The sequence below is a fragment of the Terrapene carolina genome, unplaced genomic scaffold, assembly GCF_002925995.2.
Source record: "Terrapene carolina triunguis isolate 2854851 unplaced genomic scaffold, T_m_triunguis-2.0 Scaffold113, whole genome shotgun sequence".
NCBI classification, from domain to species: domain Eukaryota; kingdom Metazoa; phylum Chordata; order Testudines; family Emydidae; genus Terrapene; species Terrapene triunguis.
In genome coordinates this window covers 28,378,371-28,398,191 of record NW_020664464.1, presented here as the reverse complement: position 1 = coordinate 28,398,191, position 19,821 = coordinate 28,378,371, and the positions used below count along the sequence as shown (strand labels likewise).

At 38.5% G+C, this 19,821-nt stretch overlaps 1 protein-coding gene across 1 annotated transcript in view; it reads left to right on the top strand.

Annotated features, from left to right (window-relative positions):
* SLC12A2 (solute carrier family 12 member 2) overlaps window positions 1-19,821 on the top strand; it is a 106,452-nt gene that overhangs the window by 30,704 nt on the left and 55,927 nt on the right. Inside the window, exons 2-6 of the mRNA XM_026652356.1 lie at window positions 7,285-7,404; window positions 9,491-9,566; window positions 12,336-12,431; window positions 15,986-16,125; window positions 17,826-17,936. Coding sequence (XP_026508141.1) covers window positions 7,285-7,404; window positions 9,491-9,566; window positions 12,336-12,431; window positions 15,986-16,125; window positions 17,826-17,936 — 543 coding nt within the window. The remainder of the gene's footprint in view (window positions 1-7,284; window positions 7,405-9,490; window positions 9,567-12,335; window positions 12,432-15,985; window positions 16,126-17,825; window positions 17,937-19,821) is intronic.

The window sequence follows — 19,821 nt, the reverse complement described above, 5'->3', positions numbered from 1 at the left end:
CCTGGTGGTCATATAAGATGAGGCCTTATGTAAGGCCCCCTGGTGGTTATATAAGATGAGGCCTTATGTAAGGAATGGTTGAACCAATCAGTGTGGGGCTATACATGTGATAAACACATGATTCTCCTTCTTGTCCAATCGGTAGATGTGTGATTATAGCCTAATTGTGTTATGTAATGTTGAGAAAGACTATAAAAGAAAGCTTGTAATAAACAGGATTCAGAGTTCAGCTTGCAACCACATTGGTCGTGTGCTTTATCCGCATAAGACCCCACAGCCTGCCCCCGGCTGCAGGGATTGAAGCGGTCGGGGCTCCAGTGCCCCACCTATCCGCCCTGCTGTGATGCAACATGTGCTGCTACCATTGCTTGTGAGCCCCCGGGAGCAGCACGTGATATGATGCCTCTTCTCCCCAGCCTGCCACCCTGCGCCACCCCTTCTCCTAGAGACCCTGCCCCCTGCTCGCTCATCTCTCTCCCCTTCCTCCCCCCCCCCATCACTATCCCTTGTGAGACACGGATGCAGATACAGGTAAAAGACGGCTAGTGGATCGCAGGTTGATTCTGGCAGCAACGGATTGGATGCGGATCCACATTTTTGTATCCACACAGGGCTCTACTAGTAAAGTTCTTAAACGTTCAGCTGTTTGTAGAATCTACCAAAAAAAGATGAGAGCCGTGGTATTGCTGTAACCTACTTAGTTGTTTATTGCACATAATAGTGATGAAGGGTCTTTATTAGTCTTAAAAGGGTACTGAGAATATAAATGTGTTCAATAGATTAAACATAAATTGTAATTCCTATATGGTTTAAATATAAAACAAAGTAGTGGGGTGTTTGATAAAATTACACTATAAAAGTAGGTCCACTGTAAATTCAGGGGAGTGGTTGGTGATTTGAGCACCATGGAACACTTGAAAATTCTTTTTTCTCCCCTCTTAGAATTCTCCCCGATCTTTTCAATAACACTCTGTTCTTTGTTTCTTATTAGAAACATGGCATTGTCTTTTTTGTCAAAGCAAAAGATGTTATCAAATGTTGATGGTTCTCTGTTGGCCAAAGAATAAAAACTGCTTGGGTAATATAAACACATGGGTCTTTTTTTGTTTTGATTTTTAAAATTAAATCAGTTGCAAGCAGTTTGGTGCTTTTTTTATAACAAAGGACAACTATGTGTTTGTTTTTTTGCACAAAGTATTTATACATGGTAATTTTGGCAATTATGGATTTCAGAGCAATGATGAAGAGTTCATTTTTGTCTTGCTGGGTTATTAAAACATTGGTTCAGGAATCCTCTTAAGATGTATAGGAGGCTTTCTGAGCTTCATATCTGAGAGTATTAAAATAGTAATGGGATCACTGCCATTGCTCAAACTGCTCACTGCCATGGTCACTCACTTTAGTCAAAGGGGCCCAAAAGAGGTCTGGGGAGAAAATAGATTTCTGACATAGGAAATCTGGTGAGAACTTAGATTAAGGCAGATGGTGGCAACTTTTCTGGCCTCCTGTATTATAGGGCCCCATCCTCCCCATCACAAAGCACAATCCAGAGGTGGATTACATCAGATAATGAGTTCCTTGGTGTTGTCAGTGCAAAGTTTTCTGCTTTGAGGGAGTTTGCTTATGAATAGAGTATCAAATCTTTCCTCTTTGAACTGAGGTGTTCAATTTTGTGGTGTTCAAAAAAAGGGCCTGATTATTATTTTCAACGAGGGTCTCTTTATATTGCTCTGGTAGTGTAAAGTGTTCTCAAAGTTGGCTTAAAGATCTGCACAGTATACACTGAGTGACTCATGACACTAGAAAGAGCTAAAATGGAAAGTGATCTATTTAGGTCTTCAAATGATGAAGCATACTATTGGATCAGTTTGCGGCAACCAAAAATGTCAAACTTCGTGTGTGTGTGTGTGTGTGAGAGAGAGAGCGCACGCATGTGTGCCTGGGTGACTGACTGTTTTCTAGATTATTCCCTCCTCCCCGCCACCTCCCAGAAAAAGATCTGCACCTTGAATCCACTTGTCCTCAGGAAACTCAAAGCACACACTGACTCTGGTGTTAATCACTTTAGATTGGCTTGAGTTACGGTATTTGGAGATTGTGATCCTTCTGTTAGTGGACCCTTTCCTTTCAAATCTCCTCAGTTAAAGTCTTCTGCTTATAAGTATCTAGGGGGGAAAACTCCTACTTAAAATCTTGGCTCTTAAATAGGCCCATGTTAGATAGATATTATTATCAATGGGTGGTATAGTCATACTAAAATTCAGAAAGGGTTCTAATAAATAGAACCTACTAATATATTTTGGAAATTAGCGTCTCTTGGCTTATCAGTAAATGTTGGCATTTGAGAGCTGGTTTCTGTTCAAGTCCTAGAACTTCAGAAGATGGACACAGTCCTCTTTTCCAACAAAACACTCTTGGAGGGGTGGGAGGTAGGCAGTGTCAGCCATAGCCACAACTGTGGTTCCATCCCATAATCTCTAGATTTTTCAGGGTGCTCAAGAATACTTGATCTAGACCATCGTTTACAGTTTGGAGCCTAAGGGTTTGTCTACACAGGGAAATTTATATGCAGTAAGCTAGTGAATTTATAACACACTAGGCACTCTACCCTGCCTACCTGTGTAGGCCCTCTTACTGTGCTCTGAAAGCACCCTTTGAGGGAATGATTCTTGTCTTGACTAGAAAGAGAATTTGTCAGGGCCGGCCAACAACATTTTGGAACCTGAGGCGGGGAGCTTAAATGACGCCCCCATGTTCCCTCGCTTGGGCCAAAACTTTGAAAGGTCTCAATTCTGCCTTCTTCCTGTTCTACTCTCATGGTACTGCTCTGCTACCTACCCCAATAAAGGAGAACTAACAACTTAAAATGCCTTGTTCAAAAATTTTAAGTAACACTTACATTTGCTGTTCAGGTGTTTGAAAGTTAACTTTTCTTGTCTGAATAGTAAACACTGGCATTTTTTTCTGTTTGATTATTCAAAGTGGTGCTTTCCGTGCCTTCTTGATTGCAAAGATTTGAACTGCTTCCTGAAGATCCATAGTCTGGGACAGCTCATGCTCTATTGAGATGGTTGTAAGGCCAACCAGCCTCTCGTGTGTCATTGTGGAGCGTAGATGTGTTTTTATTAACTTCAGCTTGGAGAAGCTGCGTTCTCCACTGGCAACTGTTACAGCAAGTGTTAGAAGTATGCACAGAGCAACAAAAGCATTTGGAAAGATGGTGGTCATCTTATTTGTGCACATATATTCCAGAACAGCCTTTGGAGTTGATCCTACTAAAATGTATCTTGAAAGGGCTTTCAGTTCATCACCTAAATCACTTGCATCAATATTGCGCATGTCATCCTGTATCAACACTGTCTCTAGTGCCCTGCATTGCTGGTGTAGGTCTTCTTCAGATATAGTGAGGAGTTTGGGAATATCCTACAACATCCCAAATATACTGCTGTGTTCCTTGAGCTGCATGAAACGTTCTTCAACTGACTGTATTGCACAATCTAGCACCTGGTTAAAGAATTCAACTTTGAATTGTTGTTTGGGGTCTCTTATGGGATTATCCCGTGCCTCGTAATCAAAATGTCGTCTTCTTTTGTGACTCTTGTATTCTTGAATGGGTGGGAAAATAGCTTCAGTGTGAAGTTCCTCTGCCAACTTTTGTGCACTCTTCAGAACGTTTTGAAATCCCTCATCTGACCGGTAAGACTGTAGGTATGACTTTGCTTTGTCCAGTTGTTCCATTGCTCCAGATATATCAAGGTCAACACCTTGAGACTCTTGATTACAACATCTTGATTACAATTATAACCAGTTATAATTCTGGATTTTTATTTAAATTACATTACTCCTGTCCCAGTGTTGGTGCACTGTCTACACTGCCACTTTACAGCGCTGAAACTTGCAGCACTCCGGGTGTTTTTTCACACTCCTGAGCCAGAAAGTTGCAGCGCTGCAAAATGGCAGTGTAGACAAAGCCTAACTGAGGATTCTGTTACTATCATTTACAATAAGTCTCCTTTATATCACTCTGGCAAGGTAAAGGATCCTTAATTGACTAAGAATGGGAACAATTAACTAAAAATGGGAACATTAGCAGCCTGCCTGCTTAGTTGTTATATTTCTGCTCTGCCTCAGGGATAGCCTGCTTCACACAGCCCTACTCCTCCAAGCCCGGGATGCAGCAACAGTGAGCCAGAGGGACAGAGTGAGTCTCTCTCTCACTGATTCCCATGCAGGCACCTGCCCAATCTTACCCCCTTAACGTCTCTCCATGGACGCACGCACATGCAGTCGTTCATCCCCCCCGCAGCAAACATGCCTGGGCTGCTGGGGAAGGAGTGTGTGTTCCCCCACAGATTTCTTTGCTCCCCCATTTTTCTGCAGGGATGCAGAATTCCCCCCAGGAGTAGCCCTGCCTCAGTCTTCTCTTCTCCAGACTAAACAATCCCAGTTTTTTCAATCTTTCCTCATAGATCATGTTTTCTAGACCTTTAATCATTTTTGTTGCTCTCCTCTGGACTTTCTCCAGTTTGCCCACTTCTTTTCTGAAATGTACCCAGAATGGGACACACTAATCCAGTTAAGGCTGATCAGCGTGGTGTAGAGTGGAAGAATCACTTCTGGTGTCTTGCTTACAACACTCTTGCTAATAGATCTCAGAATGATGGGTGTTTTTGCAACAGTGTTACATATTTAGCTTGTGATCAGTATGACCCCCAGATCCTTTTCTGCAGTACTCCTTCCTAGGCAGTCATTTCCCATTTTGTATCTGTGCAATGGATTGTTCCTTCCTAAGTAGAGTACTTTGCATTTGTCTTTTACTTCAGACCATTTCTCCAGTTTGTCCAATTCATTTTGAATTTTAATCCTATCCACCAAAGCACTTGTAACCCCTCCCAGTTTGGTATCAGTAAGTGTACTCTTTATGCTATTATCTAAATCATTTATGAAGATACTGAACAGAACTGGACCCAGGACCACTCAATATCCTCTTCTAGCTTGACTGTGAACCACTGATAACTACTCTCCGGGAATGGTTTTCCAACCAGTTACGCATTCACCTTATAGTAACTCCACCTAGCCTGGCTGTATTTCCATAGTTTGTTTATGATGAGGTCTTGCGGGACAGTTTCAAAAGCCTTACTAAAGTCAAGATATACCACATCTATTGCTTCCCCCTTATCCACAAGGCTTGTTACCCTGTCAAAGAAAACCGGTTTGACATGGTCGGTTTGACATGATTTTTCCTTGACAAATCCCTGTTGACTGTTATTTATCACCTTATTATCTTCTAGGCTTTTGCTTGATTTATTTGCTCCATTATCTTGGTATGTACAAATTGGTTTATCTAGTTTGTGTATCTGAGTTTTTTAATTGCTGTTTGAGGCTAAGGCATCTTCAACTGGAGTGGAGTAGTGGCATGCAGATGAGCCTCTCCTCCTAGCAGTCAAGAGCCTGATATCAGCCAAGGGGCAATCTATAGCCCAGCAGCACCCCAGTTTTTTCACTAGTTTTTTGCTCAAACACTATTTACAAGGTAGGACTATAAATTATCTTTCTGCTTTGTGGACAAGTTAGATCATTGTGAGACCTCTAACTTCCTGAATTATGTGTTTTTAAGTTCATAATGTTAAAGCCTTTGAAGCTGAATGTGTTTTGCATATAATAGGGCCTATTCCTCCTGTTAAAGCAAAGGGAATCTTGCTCTTGACTTCATTGAGAACAAGCCTGAGCCTATAGTTTGTAAAGTGCTTCTGGAGGTCATTTGGGATGCAAGCTGCTTTCTTAATACTGTATGAGATGACATTGATGTTGCATAGTATTAAGAACAGTATTAAGGATCATTTCTGTAGTGGTCACCCTTAAACGTTATAGTCGTCTTAGGTTACTAATTTACCTCATATTTACAGTATTCCTTGGGTATTTCTTATAGTAATATTGATAATATAAGAAAGTAATATAAGAAATATTGAAAGTAACATTTACCTAGTTATCTAAGGGCTTGTCTACACTACAGAGCTGTGTTGACACAGCCTTGTCACTAAAAGTCAGCGAGTGTGAATGCTCTTTTGCAGTATTTTGTCAGCACTTTTGCCAACAAAATACTTCCTGCCCCGTGAGCGGCATAAGTTTTGTCGGCAGGAGAGCTCTCCTGCCGACAAAGCCGCGTTCACATTGCTGCTTGCATCGGCAAAACTTTAGTCTTTTGTGGGGGGGCTTTTTTAAGTACCCCCAAAAGACAAAAATTTTGGCTACAACTGCACAGTGTAGACATACCCTAAAGCAAAACCACTTGGTCACTCAACATTCTTTTTGAATGCTAGGCAATAGTAAAGGACGTCTGCACTGTGGGACTCAGCGTTAGATCTTCAGGGCATTCTGCAAGACCCATCTCTCTTCTCATTTTAGTTTAAAAAGGGGATTGAGTGTGACTTAAAGGGGAGTTGATTATTGTGGGGAAACTTTCTTGGTATGTGATACAATCTTTTTACAGTGTAGGTAATTGTTCACTGCACAGACTACCAAAGAAGTGATCACTTCATCTTCATTTTCTTAACTTTAAATCAAGTTTAGTTGTCTTTTCTGAAAGAGATTCTCTGAGTTCATTTACAAGTTATTGGGCTCAGTCATGTTCACTTATGTAGTAGGGAAGAATAATTGCCTCTGCTGCTGGACTGTTTTCACTGGGTGAAATATTATAGCCTGTGTTTAGGCAAGAGGTCAGACTAAATGATGATAAAGGTCCCATTTGGTCCTTTTACGAGTGTGTTGTGTTTCTTAATCTTAAATCAGATTGAAGACCTATGAAGACACAGTTTATAAATCTAGGAAAAATATTTGAATAACATGTGATTGCACTAATCTACACAGTAATAGATTGCATAGTTGCAATAAAAAAGATTGATACTAATTTGATTGTAACTACAGTGTCGATGACAACTTAATTTCTGTAGGTATTGCTCAACTACTATGATAAGCTTTCAGTGCCTCAAGTAAAAACATAGACTTTATTTTAAAAATCTTTTGTAGGGATTTCAAATATCCAAATTGTAAAAATTACTGAAGTATGAAAATGTAAACAATAGTCACATAAATTGTGACTAGAACACACTACGTAGATGTGGTCTTAAAAATTAATAATTTGTTGTCTGTGATCACTTTTACTAATTGATAATTAAATTTGACTCAAACGTCATTGAGTGTCCAGTTCTGAAATCACTTTTTGGACACTTGCTTAAGGATAATAGAGGTAAGGTGTTTTAATTTATTTTCCCACCCTCTCTGTAGGAACCTTTTGAGGATGGATATGCAAATGGAGAAGAAGGGACTCCTCCTGGGGAAGCTGATGCTACTTATGCTGCAGACAGTAAGGGAATAGTCAAGTTTGGCTGGATAAAAGGTGTATTGGTAAGTAAATATATGGTATGTCAAGCCTTTTAATAGATGTGACCTTGCCAGTTACTTTACATATTTTGAGTGAGTGTATTTTTCAGCAAGAATGAAAGGTCAGTTGCAGATCTGTTTTGCTAAAAATAATTAAATCAAAGGTTAAGAAACAAGGAAATAGCTTTTTAGTGCTTCAGGATTTGAAGGGAATGTGACCATCTTCCTCTCACTGCTATCCCATCACTGGCTTAGGATTTTGATACTGGCAAATTTATTTTCCCTTTTCTTCCTTCTGTATATGTCTTCACTTCCTTAGAAATACTTACTGGGTGACTTAATTATGAATCACTCTTATATTGGGGCACTCAATCCTTACCTCAAAATTATATATCAGTTTGGGCCTGGGTAGATTATTTGGATTGAAATGGAAGAAAATTTAATTCTTTTGATACCAAGAAAAAAAAAAAGCATTATTACACGAAGCAGGTTATTTGCATATATTAACTAATAAATTCTCAGTTTCTGAAGTGGTTACAAAAATTTCATCCTCTCTCAAACTGGAATTTGCAGGCAAAGTCAAAACAATAATCTCTTGCCATATTCAGCTATATAGTAGTAATTTATTCATGTAGGGTGGATATTTTTTTTTTTTTGGTCTTGGATTTAATCAAATGAACTTTGCCCTCCCTTCCTTTTCATTAGCTATAATTAAAGGTTATCCATTTTCTTGCTGATATAAACTTGTTGAGAGAAATAGAGTTTAAAGCTGTCAGAGCTCATTTGATTTAAACTTTGTAAGACCAAGGACCAATTACCTGGTCTCCATTGACTTTGTGAGAGATAAACTTAAATCCTGGTCTTCAAAGTGTGTAATGCATTTGTTTAAATCTTGACACGAAATTGATGTAAACTCTCCCCTCCCACAAATATATATTCAGGAAATGCACACTTTTCCCCAAGAAGCTTTTAATTAAAAGCTTGCTGGAAGACCCACCTCTACATTACACAGTGGGATTTGCTCTGTAATCTTGGGCAAAGTCCTCAGAACTGTTCTTTAGTGATTCTTATCTACTTGGGATATACTACTCAGACAAATAGTTAGAGCCCAGCTATGCATCTGTGTTTCCACTCCAATTATGTCTCACTGAAGGGCCTTTGAATAGGCTTTCTGGATCTTGGCAAATCCCTAGACATGCTTCTTGTTCTTGGAGCTCCTGGGATTTGAAGAGAGGCACATGTCTCCCAGTCTATACCCATTTGTTAAATAAAGGTTTCACAACATTGCCAAAAGAGAACAATTTAATTATCTATTTTAAGACTTGGTGCTAATTTTTATTACTTAAATTCTGTCGAGGAATTAAAAAACCAAAATCAAAACACAAAAAGGCAATAATAAAACCCTTTTTTAAAAAAAATTGAGTGCAGAAGAGTAGGGTTCAGAAACAAAATGTTCAGAACGAAAGAGTTGCAGAAGAAGCGATATGGCCTGTTCCAGATGCCTTTCCAGCTCTTGCCATAACTAAACTGTGCCTGTCCTTGTTTGAAAACAAAGGAGGAACAAAGAGCACTACATAGGACTGGGAACAGAAGCAGCAGAGGACTAACACCAATGCTCTAATAGACCATTAGAAAGCTGGGATTGTCAGTTTTGCAATGGTGTATATTCTAGTATGAATTTGAACTCTAGTGAGGAAGAGAAACTCATTGTTCTCTGTGACCAATTTGGCATTTTTCTGGAACTGGTCTAGGATCAAAAATATTAGGTTTCAGTTCTTGAATTAGTGTAACTTTCCATCCCTGATGAAGATAAAGTGGGTAAGAAACCTGTGATCAGAAAACAATTCCTAGTCCCCAAGATATGAAAGATGGAAAAACTCCATCCAACCAAGCCAGTAACTCTTGTATATACCTAATAATGTCACTCAGTCATGCAACATTTTAGGAGGGAAAAGGGGCTTTGCTACAGCAACTAATCCATTCAGAATTTTAAGTATGAATGTATTTGTAGGTTTAACACATTGTTTGCAATACCTAGATGAAATAACTCTATGTATATGTTAAAACCACAGAATTATGAGAAGATATGTCTTGTATTTTGTTCTCCTAGGTACGATGTATGTTGAATATTTGGGGTGTGATGCTCTTCATCAGACTGTCATGGATTGTAGGACAGGCTGGGATAGGTATGTATGCAATTTTTTAAAATTTGACATCTTATTTAGTTTTAGCAAATGCAGTTATATGTATGGAGACTGGGTAACTTTTAAATGAGTTATCAATGATCCATGATTTTAGAGCAATTGGGGAAAGGGGGCTGAATAATACAGATGTAGATCTTGCCAAACCAACCTGATCACCTTCTTTGAGAAGGTAACAGATTTTTTTAGACAAAGGAAACGCAGTGGATCTAATTTACCTCGATTTCAGTAAGGCATTTGATACGGTTCCACATGGGGAATTATTAGTTAAATTGGAAAAGATGGGGATCAATATGAAAATTGAAAGGTGGATAAGGAACTGGTTAAAGGGGAGACTACAACGGGTCATACTGAAAGGTGAAATGTCAGGCTGGAAGGAGGTTACTAATGGAGTTCCTCAGGGATCGGTTTTGGGACCAATCTTATTTAATCTTTTTATTACTTACCTTGGCACAAAAAGTGGGAATGTGCTAATAAAGTTTGCGGATGACACAAAGCTGGGAGGTATTGCTAACATATAGAAGGACCGGGACATCATACAGGAAGATCTGGATGACCTTGTAAACTGGAGTAATAGTAATAGGATGAAATTTAATAGTGAAAAGTGCAAGGTCATGCATTTGGGGGTTAATAACAAGAATTTTGGTTATAAATTGGGGACACATCAGTTGGAAGTAACAGAGGAGGAGAAGGACCTTGGAGTATTGGTTGATCACAGGATGACTATGAGCTGCCAATGTGATATGACCGTTAAAAAACCTAATACGGTTTTAGGATGCATTAGGCGAGGTATTTCCAGTAAAGATAAGGAGGTGTTAGTACCGTTATACAAGGCACTGTGGAGACCTCATCTGGAATACTGTGTGCAGTTATGGTCTCCCATGTTTAAGAAGGATGAATTCAAACTGGAACAGGTACAGAGAAGGGCTACTAGGATGATCTGAGGAATGGAAAACCTGTCTTATGAAAGGAGACTGAGGCCTGGTCTACACTAACACCCCAATTCGATCTAAGGTACGCAACTTCAGCTACGTGAATAACGTAGCTGAAGTCGACATACCTTAGTTCGAATTTACCGCGGTTCAGACGCGGTCCACACACGGCAGGCAGGCTCCCCCGTCGACTCCGCGGTACTCCTCTCGCTGACGTGGAGTACCGCAGTCGACGGCGAGCACTTCCTGGTTCGAATTATCGCGTCCACACCAGACGCGATAAATCGAACCCGGAAGTTCGATTGCCAGCCGTCGAACTACCGCGGTAGTGTAGACAAGCCCTAAAAGAGTTTGGCTTGTTCAGCCTAACCAAAAGAAGGCTGAGTGGAGATATGATTGCTCTTTATAAATATATCAGAGGGATAAATACCAGGGAGGGAGAGGAATTATTTAAGCTTAGTACCAATGTGGACACAAGAACAAATGGATATAAACTGGACACTAGGAAGTTTAGACTTGAAATTAGACGAAGGTTTCTAACCATTAGAGGAGTAAAGTTCTGGAACAGCCTTCCAAGGAGAGTAGTGGGGGCAAAAGACATATCTGACTTCAAGACTAAGCTTGATAAGTTTATGGAGGGGATGGTATGATGGGATAGCCTAATTTTGGCAATTAATTGATCTTTGATTATTAGCAGGTAAATAGGCCCAATGGTCTGTGATGGGATGTTAAATGGGGTGGGATCTGAGTTGCTACAGAGAATTCTTTCCTGGGTGCTGGCTGGTGAGTCTTGTCCACATGCTCAGGGTTTAACTGATCGCCATATTTGGGGTCGGGAAGGAATTTTCCTCCAGGGATGATTGGCAGAGGCCCTGGAGGTTGGCAGAGGGGAGGGATAGCTCAGTGGTTTGAGCATTGGCCTGCTAAACCCAGGGTTGTGAGTTCAATCCCTGAGGGGGCCACTTAGGGATCTGGGGCAAAATCAGTACTTGGTCCTGCTAGTGAAGGCAGGGGGCTGGACTCGATGACCTTTCAAGGTCCCTTCCAGTTCTAGGAGATAGGTTTTTTGCATTCCTCTGCAGCATGGGGCACGGATCACTTGCTGGAGGATTCTCTGCACCTTGAGGTCTTTAAACCACGATTTGAGGACTTCAAGGTTAGGGGTTTGTTACAGGAGTGGGTGGGTGAGATTCTGTGGCCTGCGTTGTGCAGGAGGTCAGACTAGATGATCATAATGGTCCCTTCTGACTCTAAGTCTATGAGTCTATGATGTGTTGCCTGTTACACAGCATGATCATAAAATTCTTAAGAAGCTAAATGGAAAAACTTGCTAGAATGCCTAATCTGACTCCTCTCTTTCATAGTTCTTCAGAGTGAGTTACATATTTTTAGTTTAGGTCTGAAAAGTAGAGATTGATAGATATGGAGAGTATGTGGAAATACTTATACTTTAATTTAGCCTTGAAGGCTTAGCCCGGAACTGGACTACAGAAAGCCTCATATCTGTAGCAGGTTCAAGGGAGCACAGCTGCTACGCTATTGATAAGAAGGTGCAGTGTGTTCTCCGTACCAAGTCTGATTAGTTCTCCCTGAATCCCACTGTGCCCAGCTCTCTGGGTGGGGGAGTAGAGAAGAAGAGGGTAGTAGGAAAGGAGGTTTCTTCCATATCTGTATAAGAGCTCTGCCCAGCCTAATGTTCTCCAAACCTGTTTGGAAAGTACACTCTCACAATTTTGACACAATGAAGTACAAGCCACATGTACTTTTCTGAAGCTAGCTTTAATTTTTAATATATTGTAACTATTTTTTTTTCTTTTCTAAGCTCTTTCTGTCTTGGTTATTGCAATGGCAACTGTTGTGACAACTATCACAGGATTATCTACTTCAGCAATAGCTACCAATGGATTTGTAAGAGGAGGTAAAACTACTTTTGTAAATAGTTCTTTGTACTTTAACTGGGGCTAAAATTGTGTCTTTATAAGATAAGGTTCTGATTAAACCTCGGTTTCTTCTCCCTTCTCTTTAAGAATGATAATTAAGTGTTGATGGCATGAAGAGAAAATAGTTAAAAGGATTCCCTTTCTAGGAAATATCTGTTGTTCTGCAATGTCTCTCTCACTTACCCCCACCCCCTCTTTTTAAAAAACGAATTAATTGAATAACTTGCATGGTAGTTCTAATTGGTAGCTCACCTTCCCAATTTCACAGAAATGCTGCCTTGTTTTCCTGCAGACTTTTTATTTATTTATTTATTTATTTATTGGTAGGGGGAGAGAGCAAGTCCTTTCCTTGTTGTTTGTTGTTGCTATTTAAGTATTTTATAGTTTCAGAACCTAATTAGTGTTCTGTAGTAAGAAATTTAAGTTTTTTTTTTTTTTTTTAATGCAAAAGGCACCTTGGAAATAAAATTGTTTAGGAATAAATCCATATGCTCATATATTTGCTCAGTAATGTCTTTTTTTTTTTTTAAGTATTATTTTTTCAAAAATGAATGCTATTAAATATCCCCCACTTCTGTTACACGGCTTGGTTAAAATTAAGAGTAATTTTAACTTTTTCCTATAGATGAATCCATTGGATGAAATTTATGCATTTCCTGTAAAAACATATCTACTGTTTCAGAAAACATCTGTTTTTGTCCTATAGTAGAATATATTTCAGTTTATTCTCTTCAGAACTATATAAGTTCCTGGGCACACATAATTTTATGGTGGAAGACTCTTCCAAAAGAAGTTCAATTGCTCTGAAAAGTTACCCTTTAAATAATGTTAATGCTTTTCTCTCCAGAAGGTATTGGTTTGAGACTGGCATTTTTGTTAGCGTGCATGCTTATGTCCTGTAGCCAGGAACTATGTATCTACAAAATGATTTCAGTAAGAGCTTAAGGTGCAGGGAAGGACTTTACTGTCATGAAATACTTTTGGAGCAGAGTAATCACCAGTATTCAGTCAGCCATTTTATTATAAAAAACAGTAACAAAGTAAAGCAGTAGCAGTTACAAAAAGCTCCTTATGTACCTATCCCACTCTTCACTATTAGACATGCAGTCAAAAATGCCGCTATTGCAGGGAAATAAGACAGTAGGAATACCAACAACTAAACATTAGCCTTGTCACAAGCATAAAATTGGCATTTAGCTGTTAAATGTGTCAATTCTAATTAACACTGTTCTCTTCTGTGTATTAAAGAGTAAAGTTATATTCTTGCTTCTCTTCTGGTAGACTCTAGGATTTATTTTTAAATCTATTTCTTCTCTTCCCCTGTCCCATCCTTTATGCACACGTAGTTAATATTTCCTAGTCTGAAATTGATCCGTTACTGGATTCAGAGTATGCTATCTTCAACTTATAACATCCATTATCTGCAACTCTATGAAATTAATGGAGTTTTTTGCTCTGTATTTCCCCATCCCTCCAATTATCTCTTGAAATGGAAATCTGAGGATTTTTTTCCTTGCGAAAGTTGTATTCTTTAAGTGGGATACAGCTTTTTTAAGTGTCTAAGTAAATGAAGCCCTATATGAGAGGTTATATTATTGTTGTTGAAAGACATAAAAGAAAAATTTTCAGCATGCAGAGGTCATTATTAAAAAATAGAAATATGACATGCAAAGGCTACCTTTTGCTGATAAGGCTAGTATAGGGAGATATCATTAAGGAAATGTGTGTTGTTTGCCTGCAGATTTATTCTTAAACCACTGAGAATTTTTTTTAAAAAACATGCATTTCTGTAGTGTCAAATAAGTTCTTTAAATTTCTATTTTTTTTTTCCAGATGTTATTCTTCTATCTAGCCTCCAATGCCCCATTTTCTGTTTAAAAAGTTTTTGTGCATGGAAATTAAGACACAGAGAATATATTTCAAGTTGGATAATATAAAGAAACAGTTTTCAAACTGAATAGTTGTCTTCTGGTTGTCATGACATTCCCAGTGCAGTACAGAAGACTCCCTTGACATCATTTAAAAGCTAAAGAAACTCCAAATTGTATAGACTTGAGATTTATCATAAGACAAAGGATTTTATCAGCTAGAACTGTTTTCAGTGTTCATTCTTGTTGAATGCATATGTTAATATACTGTTGTACTAGGATTTCTTGAATTGTGAGAATTTTCTTTCTAGCCAGGTAACAATTATAACCCAAGAAATAAGTCATTCTGCACAATTGGTTTGACTACTTTCTATCAAGTTGTGTGCTATACCAGTCAATATTTATTTCCAGCATTTCATATAGATTACTTCCTGTTTAATACTGGAAAGGGCTGTCTGACTTTCAACAGATTTTTTTAGAAATTCTTTCTTATTGCAAATTAGGAGATTTTCACTTAATGTCACATTTTGAAAATCTAAACAGATATGCCCAGACTTGTCAGGTCCATAGCTGGCCTCCTCAAAATTATAGCACTTATGTTTTGAGTAAAAAATGAAATTTCTGAGAATGTACAAGTTAATTTAACTTAGTTGGAGTTAAAATTGAAGGCCGGGGGGTAAGGGTGAAGTGGGAAGGCCAAAAGAAATGTTGCACCATGTTTTTAGTCCCAAATGATCTTTATAATGAAGACTTTTCAAATTTTCATGTAGTACAAACTTGCTGAAATCTCATGCAGTGGTTACATTTGAAGAACTTTTTTAGGATTAATGATCTGCAGTTATGCTTCCTAATTGAAATTTTTTTTTTTAGATATAATATTATATTGCAGAGAATTCCATGAAGATCTGTCTCTTTTTAAAATGATTGTAACCTCCAGCTTTTGATAGGAATGAAGCTTCAGGCTGCTGTTAGTAGCCATTCTAAAAGAAGGAGTTTTGGCTATCTCCCGTTGTTCCCAATGGGCGAAAAGCTAAGCTGTTTTCAGGGTAGCTCTGAACAGCGAAGGGGGAAAGTACTTTGTAGCATGTAATAATTGAAATAAAGTAGTATTTCTTGACTATATATGCATGTTTATGCTAATCTCAAATAATATACCTGATGGATTATTTAAAAAGAAAAAAATAAACAGCACACCAAATACATAGATTTACAAACAAGTCATAATTTTTTCAGTGCATGTCAGAGGCACAAGTCCTCACTGAGGAAAATTCTAAGTAACAAAGCATTCAACCTGCCTCCATCCTTCAAAATTGTTTCGCCTGTTCAGACAGGCAAGTATCTTTAAAATTCCAAATCAGTTGTGTACTTGAACAATAAATTAGAGCATTTCTGGTGAATGCATGTCTCAGGTGATGATGTAAGGCACTAGGTTTAAGTAATTTTAGTAACTTGGGGAAGTATAATCTCTAGAAATAAGTTGTCACTATCTGTTACATACTCAGTTTTTAAACAGAAATAAGGAAAGTAGTTGAGATTATTTATTATTTGTATTATCATAGGATTTAAAAATGTCCTTCATGCTAGTGACTTTGCTGCCCACATGAATAATTACAGCTCTGTTGGTGTCCAGAGTTCTAAAGCCTTTTCATACAATTTTTCTTTAGGAGGAGCATATTATTTAATTTCCAGAAGCCTGGGACCTGAATTCGGTGGCGCAATAGGCCTAATCTTCGCATTTGCTAATGCTGTTGCAGTAGCTATGTATGTGGTTGGTTTTGCAGAGACAGTTGTAGAACTGCTGCAGGTAAGTAGATTGCATTTGCTAATCTGTATGACTGCTATAACTTTATGCTAATTTGTGTTAATTTTGGTTAACAGCAGCATGTATTGATACAGGTTTAGGATGTGCTGCAATATTACTTTTCATATTAATACACTGTTGAATTATGATGAATTCAGTTTGATATTAATAAGCTTTTTGAATTTTGCCTTTTTTGAGTGGGACTAAGTTAAAATTGTAATAAAAATCAAATTGACAGTTTAGAAAAAAGGTTGATGAAATATAAGTTACTAATAATCATTTTGTTGTTGTCAAGCAGTCCTTTTAAAGCTTAAAATGAATGGTTGTCTTGTAGAATGTTTCCAAGCTTCTTTTAAAGGATCTAGAAAGATTTAAAAATGGGCAGAAAATAATAGAATGAATTTAACTAAAAATTACAAGTACGATCTAATTTCCCTGGGGCAGAATTTGATCGAGAAAAATCTTAAAATTCATGCTTAGTGAAAAGAAAAAAACCTGGAACGTGGTAATATAGGAAGAGACTTGGGAGTAATACCAAAAATGTCTGTACAGCAATATGGCAGCAAGAGAAGGCCAGTGCGTTTTCTGGGTTGTATACACAGAGGTATCAGTACACATAGTGATAGGGAGGTAATATCCCTCTCTATATCAATCCTATGGTATAACCACACTTGGCATATAATAGATTATTCAGTTTGGGGCAATACATTACCATAAAGCTGTTGGTAAATAGGATATAATTCAGATGAGTGATAGCAATGATTAAGGGCTTAAAGAGCTAAATATATATAATTTGGCAAATGGCTGCTAAAGATGCTGGGGTACATAAATCTACAAATATTTGAAAGGTGTAAACGTTAAGGAAGAAGAGTAGTTATTCACAGTAGTATGAGAGGAGTGGGCTGGGGATGTAAATGTTCCTTTTCTTAATGCCATCTGAATACCAGCAAGGATTTCCCAATTATAAATTGTATTAGCTTGTAGAATAGTCTTTGAAAGGAAGTGGTGGAGGTTCCATTGCTGGGGATATTGAAAACTAGTAAAGCACACGCACGCCTAGATACTTCAGAACCTTTGTAAATGTAATAAAGAGGATGATCTTGCATTGGTAGGAAGATGAGTTAAAGTTTTCCTTCATCTCTAGCTGTTGCTGATGCTGTGTCACACAGGCTCTCGTACATTCCTAAGTCGGGTGTAATATGGAGTTAAGTGATGGTAATTGAGTTCTTAAACATATTAGTAGAAAAAAGCTACTACTTCAGAGGTGCCAGAAGAAAAGCTCTAGAATCCGTGAACCCCCTGTCTACAGAGCAGTTATACCATGAAGAGCAGTAGTGGCACGGCATTGTGGAAGGCTTTGTATTGTCATCAAGGAGCAGCTTGTGGATGTTAGTTCTGTAACTGGCTTCTTTATGGAGCCTGTCAGTAAGGTTGCTGGCTGATATCCCTTCTGTTGGTTGAAAGCAGTCACTGCCTGTTCACTCATTTTCATGTGAATGGGACCACTAGCTATTTCATTTAAGCCTCTGAACAATCCTCAGCTGGTCCTATTTTTTGCTCACTAACATCAGCAGGTTTGAACCAATGGTGTAAAAATAAACTATTTGTATTCAATTTCTAAACCACTACTCCCTCTATATTGTGTAGTAGGAAAAATACATTCTGCACTGTATGTAATTGTCTTTAAAATTGTTCTCTTCTAGGAAAATGGTGCACTTATGTTGGATCAGACGAATGACATCAGAATTATAGGAGCCATCACAGTACTTGTATTGTTAGGTATCTCTGTAGCAGGAATGGAATGGGAAGCAAAAGTAAGTAACTATGATTTAAAATAGTGACACTACTTATATGAAGACACTAGAGGAGCTCATATAGTCTTATTATGTACGTTCTGTTCCAGATTCTGTTGATACTTTTTAATATACATTTGTACTTAGTACACACCTCTCTCTGTCCATGTCGGAAAGAAAGAAGAGGCCATGGATGTGGTTTAAATAGGTCATAAATGTATTCAGTTATAATGTCTGAGAGTACCTGGCAACAAATTGTAGAGTGTACGAAAGAGGGATTTGGCTCCCTGCTGTTTAATACATAAAAATCGCAACCCCTTTCTTCAGTTTCTTTAAGGGGGGCCAGGAAAAGGAGGGGGGCAGCTCAGCGGATGAGATGTACACCTTCCACTTTGCTTGTTCCTAGTGTCCTTTCTCTATGCCTCCCCACAGTGTCAGTGCAGCCTAGCCATCTGCCATTTTAATATCTTCCCCGAATCACTCAAGAAATGGCTTGATCTACATTCTTATCTTCCCTCTTATGGTAGATGATCAGGTCATCATTATTGCCATTTTCTGTAACTAAGAATTCACCGGAAACATTGTGTTGATGTACATATTATTTGGCATATCCTCATTCCTGACACTGTTTATCCAAGTTGATGTGATCTTTATAGTCCAGATGAAGAAAGAGGGTATCTTTAGTACATTTAAGTATATCTTTAGCAGTAGGTTATCCAGGGAAAGGGAATTTCTCTCCAGGTAATCCAGTAGCAGTGCCAGCAACAATTCACAAATAACTTAAAAACAAAACAGAACCCCAGATTCTTAGTGTGTTCTCTGGATGTTGCCCATTTTGGAGCTAATTTTTTAAAGCACTTCATTTCAATTTCTGTTGAAAAATATTTTTATTAATGTATATAAATGAAGTTTATAATCTTCATTTTCCAATACTCTGCTCAGGTAGTCTCCAATGTCTATTGTTTTATACTTATTCATGTTGGTGTTGTGCACATACAAGTCCAGTGGACAATGCTGAACTCCTAAATCTTTACCATTAACTTGTTTCAGTCTCTGTTAGGGCCTCCAAAGTAATCGGCAAAACTTTTGAAGCCATCATACTAAAATCTCTAGCAATATTTTCACATTGCACAGCAAAAATAACTGGACAACAATGGCACATGGTATATGCTTGCCCACATAGTGCTTCTGTGCCAAGGAGAAACAAACTTGAACCACAAGACCACTAGAATATCTCTTTTCCTGGAGAAACAGAGCCTGCCTGTCAGAGCAACTTGCACGGTGGGCAAGACTTACCTTAAGGCCAATTGGCTCAGTTACCAGAAGGAGGCAGCAGACAAGTGGGAGCTAAACTAAATATTTTGATGATAATCTGCTCTCCAAACACTTTTCATCTACGTTTATATGCAACTTAAAACAACAGCAAGGTACTAATATTTTGCTCTCAATAATGGCATTCTGGTGCATAGAAGACAGCTTGTGTTGGGGGACATAGATTCATAGATTCATAGATTCATAGATTCTAGGACTGGAAGGGACCTCGAGAGGTCATCGAGTCCAGTCCCCTGCCCGCATGGCAGGACCAAATACTGTCTAGACCATCCCTGATAGACATTTATCTAACCTACTCTTAAATATCTCCAGAGATGGAGATTCCACAACCTCCCTAGGCAATTTATTCCAGTGTTTAACCACCCTGACAGTTAGGAACTTTTTCCTAATGTCCAACCTAGACCTCCCTTGCTGCAGTTTAAGCCCATTGCTTCTTGTTCTATCCTCAGAGGCTAAGGTGAACAAGTTTTCTCCCTCCTCCTTATGACACCCTTTTAGATACCTGAAAACTGCTATCATGTCCCCTCTCAGTCTTCTCTTTTCCAAACTAAACAAACCCAATTCTTTCAGCCTT